This window comes from Geotrypetes seraphini, chromosome 5, assembly GCF_902459505.1.
Source record: "Geotrypetes seraphini chromosome 5, aGeoSer1.1, whole genome shotgun sequence".
Lineage (NCBI taxonomy): Eukaryota > Metazoa > Chordata > Amphibia > Gymnophiona > Dermophiidae > Geotrypetes > Geotrypetes seraphini.
Window position 1 is genome coordinate 244759174 of NC_047088.1, and position 11027 is coordinate 244770200.

At 49.0% G+C, this 11027-nt stretch overlaps 1 protein-coding gene across 4 annotated transcripts in view; it reads left to right on the forward strand.

Annotated features, from left to right (window-relative positions):
- PARP14 (poly(ADP-ribose) polymerase family member 14) overlaps positions 1-8909 on the forward strand; it is a 96845-nt gene extending 87936 nt beyond the window's left edge. For all 4 annotated transcript variants that reach the window (XM_033945235.1, XM_033945236.1, XM_033945233.1 and 1 more), the window contains one exon: positions 8319-8909. In XM_033945235.1, coding sequence (XP_033801126.1) covers positions 8319-8605 — 287 coding nt within the window. In that variant the 3' untranslated portion in view covers positions 8606-8909. The remainder of the gene's footprint in view (positions 1-8318) is intronic.
- Positions 8910-11027: the final 2118 nt, after the last annotated feature.

Sequence of the window (11027 nt, forward strand, 5' to 3'; positions counted from 1 at the left end):
TTTTCGGGCATTGTTAACCTGTGTTGAAAAATGAAGCCCACTTTTCTAGGGGGTTTGAAATATGCTCTTTCTAATGAGACTGATTTGAAAGAGTTTCTGAAAGGTATTTTTCTGTAAAAGCAGGCTGAAAATACCCTATTTTGGGCCTTTTTACACAAATTAGCAACTTTACACTTAATTTGTAAACTAATGGAAAGAGCTTGGAGGTAGAAATTGTACTTTTGAAAAAAACGTTGTACTGAGACATTATGCGCCAAATTTCGCATTTATTACTCAATTATTGTGGGAGCTAAGTAATGTCAACTTTGACTTTTTTTGGAGCACTAATTTTTTTCGGCCAAGTTTACTGTAATTCAGCCATTCACTCAGTGCTCTGACAAAAATTATTATTGTAGCACTGAATAGAGCTCCAAAAGTTGTGCAGGGTAGCTAAGTTTCAGTTTTTTTTTGGAAACACAGCTCGGGAGATATTGTGTCTCAAAGTGTCAGAATGTCATTGTCGCACTGTATTTCATTGTGGTATGGGGTCAAACAAATGGCTATATCTCCACAAATGTTCCACAGGCGAAACTAAAACTTTACCAAAGGTTCGTTTGAGACATGGTGGACTCTGCATATGAAGTTTCATCAAAATCCGTGAGGGTCATGCAGGGAGCCCTTGATCACTTGACATGGAATAACCCAATGGGTATCCCTCCTGCTGATTTTCACTAGTGTTTGGGATTTACGGTACTGTGTTTATCCAGGACAAGCAGGCAGGTATTCTCACTAGTGGGTGATGTCATCAGACAGAGCCCGATACGGACGTCTCACAAGCACGTGTTGCTTGTAGAAACTTAGAAGTTTCGAGATGCCCGCACCGCGCATGCGCCGGTGCCTTCCCGCCCGGAGAGCCGGGCGTGTCTCCTCAGTTCTTTTCTTTCCGCGGAGCTGAGAAGTTCAACTTCATCATGCGCTAGCTGAATTCAGTTAAATTTGCCTTCCTTGTCCGCGTTTTTCGCTCTCTTTTAATTTTAATTGTAGTACATTTCTTTTTCAGTAAAAAAAAAAGATTATTTCCTCCGGCGGGTCGAACGGGCCGGCCACGTGGCTCAGGCCTACTGGCTTCGACCTCGCGGCGGAGATTTTCCGGCCTATGTCCCGGCCAATCACTGGGTTTAAAAAGTGCAGCAAGTGCCAACGCGCGATTTCACTCACGGACCCGCACCGACGCTGTTTGCAGTGTCTTGGTCCTGACCACATTCCGAAATCGTGCAGGCCTTGCTCTACCCTTACGGCACGCTCATTCAAACGGCGTTGCCTACTGTGGGAGTCGATGTTCAAGATGGACGCAGCTAAGGATCCTTCAGCTTCCACTTCATCTGATACCTCCCCGGTTCGTGCAAAACCGGTATCGACCCCTCCTGCATCGAGTGTGGTGAAACCGGCATCGTTCATCCCGACACCATCCACGAGCTCGACGTCGGTGCCTGCCCCGGTCTCCTCGGTTCAGGTACCTCTTCCTTCCACAGTACCACCAGTGGTCATCAAAGTGCCGAAAGCTACCAAGCAGAAGCACTCGACCTCGAAGGAACGCGATGTCCGTGCAGGAGGACCCCCTTTCGGTGCGGATCCCTCCTTATCGGCTTCGCTACGGTCCATGCTGGAAGCTCAATTCGTTGAGCTCATGCAGACCATCGGACCCGGGCTCATCGCTGCCATACAGGGTGACCTCCCGGTACCGGTCCAAAGGGGCGGTCCGCCCCCTCCCCCACACCGTTCGACCTCGACAACCGATGAGGACGAACGGGGGAGGGCGGCGATGCCCACGCGGCAAGCCTCGCTTACCGATATGCCGCCATTAGAGCCCATTACGCCCCCGCGCCAACATGGGACCAGACCTTCGATCGATAATCAAAGCCCTGGGCATAGTCAGGAAGAGTTCTTCCGCACTCCTTACCAGACTTGGGTAGCATCGCAAGAACCTGCATCGCAACCCCTGTTACGATCCACCGCTTCCAGCCCTATCCATCACTTGGGGGCCTCGGGAGACCATGCGATGCACAGACGATCCCGATCTCCGTCCCACCACCGAGAAGGACATTGATCCAGACACTCATCCTGGCACTCTTCACGCCATTCGGAGGTGTCACCGCAGAAAAAACTGCAACGTATGGGATACCCCTCTTCAGAGGTATCCCCACCGGAAGGACCGGAGTACGAGGAAACAACCGTACCCGACTCCCCTTGCCATTCCCCGATGTCCATGGACCCGGAGGCCTCTTCCTCCTCCAGCCCGTCTCACAAACCGACGCTGGCGGATCAATTGTCCTTCTCATCATTCCCGACAAATGGCGGATGATCTGGATGTGACCCTTGACACGGGCTCCCGATACTCCAGAAGAGTATCTGACACCAATGCATTTACCTACCCTCCAACGGAGTCGCTTCGGCGCCCGCTGCATAAATTGCTGGATCAGACCTTCATGCAGTGTTTCGAAACACCGTACTCTATACCGGCGATTCCCAGCAAACTCGATGCTCGATACCGCATCGTGCACCATAAAGGGTTTCGATAGGCCCTCAACTCTCTCACCAATCCCTACTGGTCGAGTCCTCTCTCAAACGCTCTCATCCCTCTCAGGTCTATGCCTCTGTACCCGCCGGGCCGAGAGGGGAGAACGATGGACAAATTTGGTAGAAAATTCTACCAAAACTCCATGATGGCGTCACGGGTGCTGACTACAACTTCTTTTTCTCTTCCTATCTGGAGTTTCTTCTTGCCGGTACTCCACAAGTTCACTCCTTTCATAGACACCCAAGCTCGATTCGAGTTCGAGGAGGTGGTAGCCTCCCTCTCCCAGTTACGCCTCCAGCTGATGCAATCCTCCTTCGATGCATTCGAACTCTCGGCACGTGCTGCCGCAAGCGCGGTAGCCATGCGCCGCCTGGCATGGCTCCGTACAATCGATATGGATCCCAACCTCCAAGACAGACTCGCCAACGTACCGTGTGCGGGAGCTGATCTGTTCGATGAGTCTATCGAAACTGTTACCAAGAAGCTGTCGGATCACGAAAAATCTTTTCAATCCATCCTGCGGCCCAAACCCAAACCTCAACAGTCTCGACCTTCCAGGCCACCCCTGATTTACCAGCGGCGTTACATGCCCCGACAAACGCCTGCTGCGAGACAACCTGCGAAGAGACAACCTCCCCAGAAGTCTCAGCAAAAACCCCAGCCACCGGCTGCACCTAAGGCTACCCAGCCCTTTTGACTCCCTTCCCGGGAGCATAACCGACACCGTTCTGCACCCCTCAGCCTCTCCCATAGGGGGCCGCCTCCATCTTTTCTACCATCGATGGGAGGCCATAACCACGGACCTATGGGTCCTTACCATCATAAGAGACGGATACTCTCTTCACTTCCATCGGGTTCCCCCGGACCATCCTCCAAGAGAGTATCCTTCAAGCTCGACACAGACCGCCCTTCTTCTCCAGGAAGTCCAAACCTTACTTCAGCTTCGGGCCGTCGAGCCGGTCCCGTCAGACCAATTGAACCGGGGGTTTTACTCCCGATACTTCCTCGTCCCGAAGAAAACGGGCGACCTGCGACCCATTCTGGACCTTCGGGCCCTCAACAAGTTTCTGGTCAAAGAGAAGTTTCGTATGCTGACTCTGGCTTCTCTATACCCCCTCCTCGAGCAGAACGACTGGTTATGCTCCCTGGATCTCAAGGAGGCCTACACTCACATCCCCATTCACCCGGCCTCCCGAAAGTTCCTCAGATTTCGGGTGGGAAATCTGCATCTACAGTATCGAGTGCTACCATTTGGCCTCTCTTCGTCCCCCAGAGTCTTCACCAAGTGTCTGGTGGTAGTGGCCGCGGCACTCCGGGACAGGGGACTACAGGTGTTCCCATACCTCGACGACTGGCTCATCAAGGCCCCGTCAGCCCCAGAGGTCACTTCGGCGGTCTCGGCTACAACCAACCTCCTCCAGAACTTGGGCTTCGAGATCAACTTTTCCAAGTCTCACCTACAACCCACTCAGTCCCTCCCCTTCATCGGGGCAGTCCTGGACACCAGTCGACTCCGAGCATTCCTGCCTCTTCAACGCATGGAGGCTCTTCTTCATCTCTGCCAGTCGGTGTCTACTCGCCAAACTCTACCGGCAAGACAGCTGATGGTGCTCCTGGGCCACATGGCCTCCACAGTACATGTGACACCCTTTGCCAGACTCCATCTCAGAATCCCCCAGTGGACCCTGGCATCACAGTGGAATCAGACGTCCGATCCACTAACCAAACGCATCGTAGTCACACCTGCTCTTCGGCAGTCTCTACTTTGGTGGATGACCTCTTCGAATCTATCCAGAGGTTTGCAGTTGCACTCTCCCCCCCATCAGAAAGTTCTCACAATCGATTCGTCGAACTATGCATGGGGGGCCCACCTGGATGGTCTCCGCACCCAAGGATTCTGGACCAGTGCGGACAGACTACATCAAATCAATCTACTGGAGCTCAGAGCCATCTTCAATGCTCTCCAAGCTTTCCAACACCTACTTCACAACATGGTGATCCTCATTCGCACAGACAATCAGGCCGCCATGTATTATATCAACAAGCAAGGAGGCACGGGCTCGGCCCTCCTTTGCCAGGAAGCTCTACGAATCTGGGACTGGGGCGGTTCGCCACAACGCCTTCCTCAGAGCTGTCTACATTCAGGGGAAGAACAACGTCTTAGCATCTCCTACAACCTCACGAATGGACTCTCCATTCCAGCCCCCTTCACCAAATCTTCACACGGTGGGGGACGCCTCAGATAGACCTCTTTGCGGCTCCCCACAACTCCAAACTGCCTCAGTTTTGCTCCAGGATCTACACTCCTCATCGCCTCGAGGCAGATGCTTTTCTACTGGACTGGGGGAAACGATTTCTATATGCGTTCCCACCATTCCCGCTGATCCAGAAGACTCTGGTCAAGCTGAAACTCGAACAGGCCACCATGATTCTAATAGCTCCTCGGTGGCCCAGACAACCTTGGTTCTCCCTTCTACTTCAACTCAGCAGCAGGGAACCTGTACCACTTCCAGTGTTTCCTTCACTACTTACTCAACATCAAGGATCACTGCTTCATCCCAACCTGCAGTCTCTCCACCTGACAGCTTGGTTCCTCTCAACGTAACCCCTCACCAATTCTCACAAGAAGTGAGGGAGATCTTGGAGGCTTCCAGGAAGCCCGCCACTCGACAATGCTACTCCCAGAAATGGACTAGATTCTCCTCATGGTGTGTTCTAAATCAAAGGAACCTCAGCGAGCTTCCTTATCCTCCGTGCTGGACTATCTCCTACACCTATCTCAATCTGGGCTCAAGTCTACATCCATACGAGTCCACCTGAGCGCTATTGCAGCTTTCCACCAGCCTCTACAAGGGAAACCCCTCTCGGCCCATCCGGTGGTCGCCAGATTTATGAAAGGGCTCTTTCATGTTAACCCTCCTCTCAAACCACCCCCAGTAATTTGGGATCTCAACGTAGTCCTTTCCCATCTCATGAAGCCCCCGTTTGAACCACTCAACAGGGCTCCTCTTAAGTATCTCACCTGGAAAGTGCTTTTTCTTGTAGCCCTCACATCTGCTCGCAGAGTCAGCGAACTCCAGGCATTGATGGCGGACCCACCATTCACAGTATTTCATCACGACAAGGTGGTCCTCCGCACTCACCCGAAATTCCTGCCTAAAGTGGTCTCCGAATTTCATCTCAACCAATCCATCGTACTTCCAGTATTCTTTCCTAAGCCCCATTCTCACCACGGAGAATCGGCCCTTCACACTCTAGACTGTAAACGTGCCTTGGCTTTCTACCTGGATCGTACCAAGCCACACAGAACCACCCCCCAACTTTTTGTCCCCTTCGATCCTAATAAGTTGGGGAGACCCGTATCAAAGCGCACCATCTCTAATTGGATGGCGGCTTGTATCTCTTTCTGCTATGCCCAGGCTGGATTATCACTCCCTTGTAAGGTCACAGCCCATAAGGTCAGAGCAATGGCAGCCTCAGTAGCATTCCTCAGATCAACACCAATTGAGGAGATCTGTAAGGCTGCCACTTGGTCCTCGGTTCACACCTTCACCTCACATTATTGTCTGGATACTTTCTCCAGACGGGATGGACAGTTTGGCCAAACAGTGTTGAAAAATTTATTCTCTTAAGTCGCCAACTCCCCCTTCATCCCACTGAGGTTAGCTTGGAGGTCACCCACTAGTGAGAATACCTGCCTGCTTGTCCTGGGATAAAGCAATGTTACTTACCGTAACAGTTGTTATCCAGGGACAGCAGGCAGCTATTCTCACGTCCCACCCACCTCCCCTGGGTTGGCTTCTCAGGCTAGCTACCTGAACTGAGGAGACACGCCCGGCTCTCCGGGCGGGAAGGCACCGGCGCATGCGCGGTGCGGGCATCTCGAAACTTCTAAGTTTCTACAAGCAACACGTGCTTGTGAGACGTCCGTATCGGGCTCTGTCTGATGACATCACCCACTAGTGAGAATAGCTGCCTGCTGTCCCTGGATAACAACTGTTACGGTAAGTAACATTGCTTTATCGAGGGTCATGGGAGGAAGGGAGCTTTTTTTCTTTTTTTTTAATGGGACAGATATTTTGCATGTGTAATTCACACAAAATATCCGTGCCATTAAAAAGAAAAAAGGGGAAAAAAAACAGGCAGACCTGTCGGTTTTTTTAGATCATTAAAATCCTTGCCTTTTTTTTTTGTGCATAGCCAAGCGATGTTAGTGCTTTAATTGCTTGGCTAATTTGCATGGGGTTTTAGCTAATTTGCATAGCCAGATCAGAAAATAGGTGATCAAAGGGAAAAATACGCGATGAGCTGTTTTGGGCAAATGTGATCATCGCTAAATCTGTCAAAACAGATTTAGCATCAATCACTGACTTTAGTGCATCTGGGCCTGGGTCATGCTCCACAGATTGAAGACTGTTCCTTAATTCAACCCCTGACCAGCTCTGTAGCCGCAGTCTGGCATATCTCTCTTCCCTCACCTCCCAAACTATTGATGATCCAGTTTCTCTATCCCCCCTCCAAAGCACTCTGAAGCAAATTCCTGTCTCTATAGGTGGGACTGCATCAGAGGGAAGGCTCTGGGGCTAGCTGTGAGAGGTGTATAATTGCTGCCAGCAAAGTTCAGAACTGAAGTTTTAAAAGGTATGCAGACAAAAATAGAGGAAAAGACACCGCAGAGAAGCCAAACACACACACAAATCTGTGAGGTCGATGAAGAATCAGGTCAACCAGTGATGTTCACAAAAGTCTTTAGTGCAAAACTAGTCTTTAAGCCCGTTACATTAACGGGTGCTAGAATAGATGTGTCTATCTGTGTTTCTTTATCTCTCTCTCCTTGGCCGCTGTCTGTGTCCTTCTGTCTCCCCCCCTCCTGAGCAAAGCTGTCTGCCCCCAGCACACATCTCCCCTCAAAACAGTCCCCTTTCCCTCTCCCTAACTGTCTCTCCATGGCCCTCTTCTGTCTTCCCCCCCAGAGTAAAGCTGTTTGCCCTAAGCACACCCCTCCCCCCAAAGCAGCCCCCTTTCCCTCTCCCTCTGGCCCCCTGAATTAATCCCCCTGCTTACCCTCCCTCCATCCCGGCGTCTTCTGGCCTGCTCCTCTTCAAAGCAGGCCGCGATCGCTGTGGCCGGCCCTAGAGAACTTCGCAGGCCGCTCCCCAACCCGGAAGCACGCTCCCCCCCGACGCGATCCCATGCATCAGAGGGAATGTGCCACCGAGGCCGGAAAGCAGCCCGCGAGGCCCGCCAAAGCCGGCCACGATCGCAGGCTGCCCCGAAGAGGAGGATCAGCAGCAGCGGCAGCAGCGGTGAGTGAGGGCGGGAGGTATGTTCCAGCTTGCTTCGGGTTGGTAAGGTGAGGGCGGGAGGTGTGTTGAGCTTGCTTCGGGCTGGTGAGGGCGGGAGGAGAGGAGTGGCCTGAGTGATCCTTGGCCGGGTTCTAAAATGGAACACGGCCAAGGATCACACACCACAGCGGCAGGAATCACGCCTTTTTTAAAAGCGCATGCGCCGCTAACGTTTTATTATATAGGATTTCAGCGGACAAGATTCCACTAGGTTTTTTGTGTGTGTTTTTGTATTTTAAAAGGTACACCAGAAGTGTGTGTGGATGAGAGACACTAGGAAATACTGGATCATCATGGGGAGGGGGTGCAGAGCAGGTAGGGAGCTCACTATGGATTAAGGTCCACCAAACCGGCTATCTACAAGCTGTGCCATTATCAGTAGCAGCAGCTAATTCCAAAATGTCTTTCTGTTGCAGCTGCTGCATTTGGAAATGGAACCTACTTTGCTATTCAGGCGAGCTATTCTGCCCACAATCAATACTCAAAACCTGATGCAAATGGACAGAAGTACATATATCTTGCCCGAGTCCTTGCTGGTGATTATTGTGTTGGGAGAACAGGCATAGTTACTCCACCATCTAAAAGCACCTCAGATCCAACAAATCTATACGACAGTGTGACTGACAATACTGCAAATCCTTCTATGTTTGTAATATTTAATGATAATCAGGCTTACCCTGAATATCTAATTACTTTAAAATAATATGTTACCTTGGATTTTTCTAATAGTGAACATGCAGCCAAAGGATGTTTCTTAATGCAGAGAAACAGGTGCTCACTCCCTGCATAATTTATTTCTAATCGCTGGACATTACATATTTCTTAGCCTGTGAGCTAGATGTATAGCTCCAGTTTCTTACAAGCATACAGAAATGCACAGTCCATAGATAACATGTATTGGTTAGATTGTACACCAGGTTTCTTTAAAAACAAAGGTGGATCTTTTTTGAAAACATTGTTTCGATTGACTCAATAAAGTGCCTTGGTTTCTGTTTGTTCAACATTCACTGCAGACCTTTCTCCTTCCTTGCTGACTGTACACCAATCTCTAACATAAGTATAAAGAAACCAATGTATTCTTTGGAATATCTGATTTCATATATTAAATATGACCTAAGCCATTTAACAAAGTACAATAAACAATCTGTATTAAATACAGTAATGTTACTCTGGTAATACATAATGGTTTATTAATAATTTAGTCTTACAGACAATGTGAAAACCCAGTACCTTAATGGATGACCTTTTCTTTCGATCATGTCTTCTCTAGCGGAAGACAGGAGACAGGTCATGTACTCAAGACCCCACAACAGCCATTTGCTCTTCTTTAGTGTTGCAGGCTGGTTAGTGCACAACTGAAACAGTGAAGGTGACCAAAGTTGCTGGAATGCTTATATTCTTAAGATAAAATGACTTGACATGAACGTGTTTCCTGCTCTGGCAGTTGAATTGAGAACACAACTGCTGAACTATGGTACCTTTCTCGGATCATGATCTGACTTTGCTCATGATCGGAGAACGGTACCGTAGTTCAGCGGTTGTGTTCTCAATTCAATTGCCAGATAAAACCAGAAACTCCTGATGCAGGTCATAGGGCTGGAAAAAAGGGGCAGAAACTGTGGAGTCCTGTCTTCTTGACGTGATGTTTCAGCTGATGCAAGACTTCCTCATGGGTCCAGGTAAGTGTATACTCAATAAATATAAAGGAAGTGGATATAAATAAGGTAGGGCCTCTCAACACCTCGTTCGTATAGATTGGGTAGCACTGATTGCGAAGTATTAGCCAGAAAAATGTCAGCTCTCTTATACATATGGGCACAATGATTGTTTTCCATGGTCCTGTTGAGTTGTTTATCTGAAGAATAAAAGTATCCCAGCAACTTGAACACCTTCACTCTTTCGATTGTGCATTCATACTTTGAAAAAGTGGCTTCTCCTGTTTTAGTGTTAGAATTTAACAGTGACAGCAGCAATGAGAGATGGGAAAGTCCAGTGGGGGGAGAAGAAAAAGGGGGAAAGGCTGGTTATGGAGAGGGGGGAGTAAAGAAAAGAAGGAAAAATGCTGGATATAGCATGAGGAGGGGGAAGAGTGAGAGGCTGGGGAAAGAGATAGGAGAGGAAGAGATGGGGAGTAGGAGATGCTCCAGGTCAGTGGTCTTCGGACCTGCACTGAATTGTCGTTGCGCTCAATTGTCTTGCGCTCAATTGTCTGCACGCTTTTGTCTTGCGCGCATCTGATTTGCCACCGTGGTCTTCATTAATTTTTAAGTTGGGGCCACTTTAGATTCTAATGAGCTGAAGGAGAGCTTATCTTATGGGGGCTATGACATTGCTGACCAGTGTGTGTCGAAGACATTCATCCCTACGGCCCACCTTCAGACTTCATTGGGAAGCATTCTCAAGGTTGTCATAATTTTCAAATACATTATCTCTTGTCTATTTAGGCATTCCCTGTCCTTCAAACATGTGTTCTACCCCTATCTACTTTCCCCTTTTTGTCCTGAACCTGGGTAGAGGCAGAGTAGTAAGAAAAAAAAAGAACAGAAAGGCAATGAGGACCATTAAAGAGGTCTCCAGTGGCTGCCATTGACTCCTGGACTGAAGAACACAACTCTAGGTGGATGAACAAGGGGGTAGCAGAGTTGAATGGCAAGAAAGATGGATAGACTCAAGTGGACAGAGAAGCAAAAAAATGGAAGACATTTCCAAGAGAAAGGTAACTATCCAAGATGACTGTAGGGAAGGAAGTGAAGTCAGGAGGAGAGAAAAGAAAGGTCAAAGGGATGGGGATTCTGAAAATAGAGTTAAGAGAAAACAAGATATTTTCAGGATCTTTTAAGATGGGAATACAAGGGACTAAACAGGATGGGACAGATTCTAGATCAGGGGAGTCTTTGAGCTAATTTTGATCTTGGGGACAAGACTTTTTTGGATATATGTAATTAAGCAGTGTTTCTCAACTTCTTCAAGTCAAGTACCCCCTAAGTCTAACAAATACCATCCGAGTACCCCCACACAAGCTCTACCCCAGATCCCACCCCTATAATAATAGTACTAATTGTAATGCAATTTCTTCCATTCATTTTTCATATATGCACAATATAATCTTATTAATACATAATGGT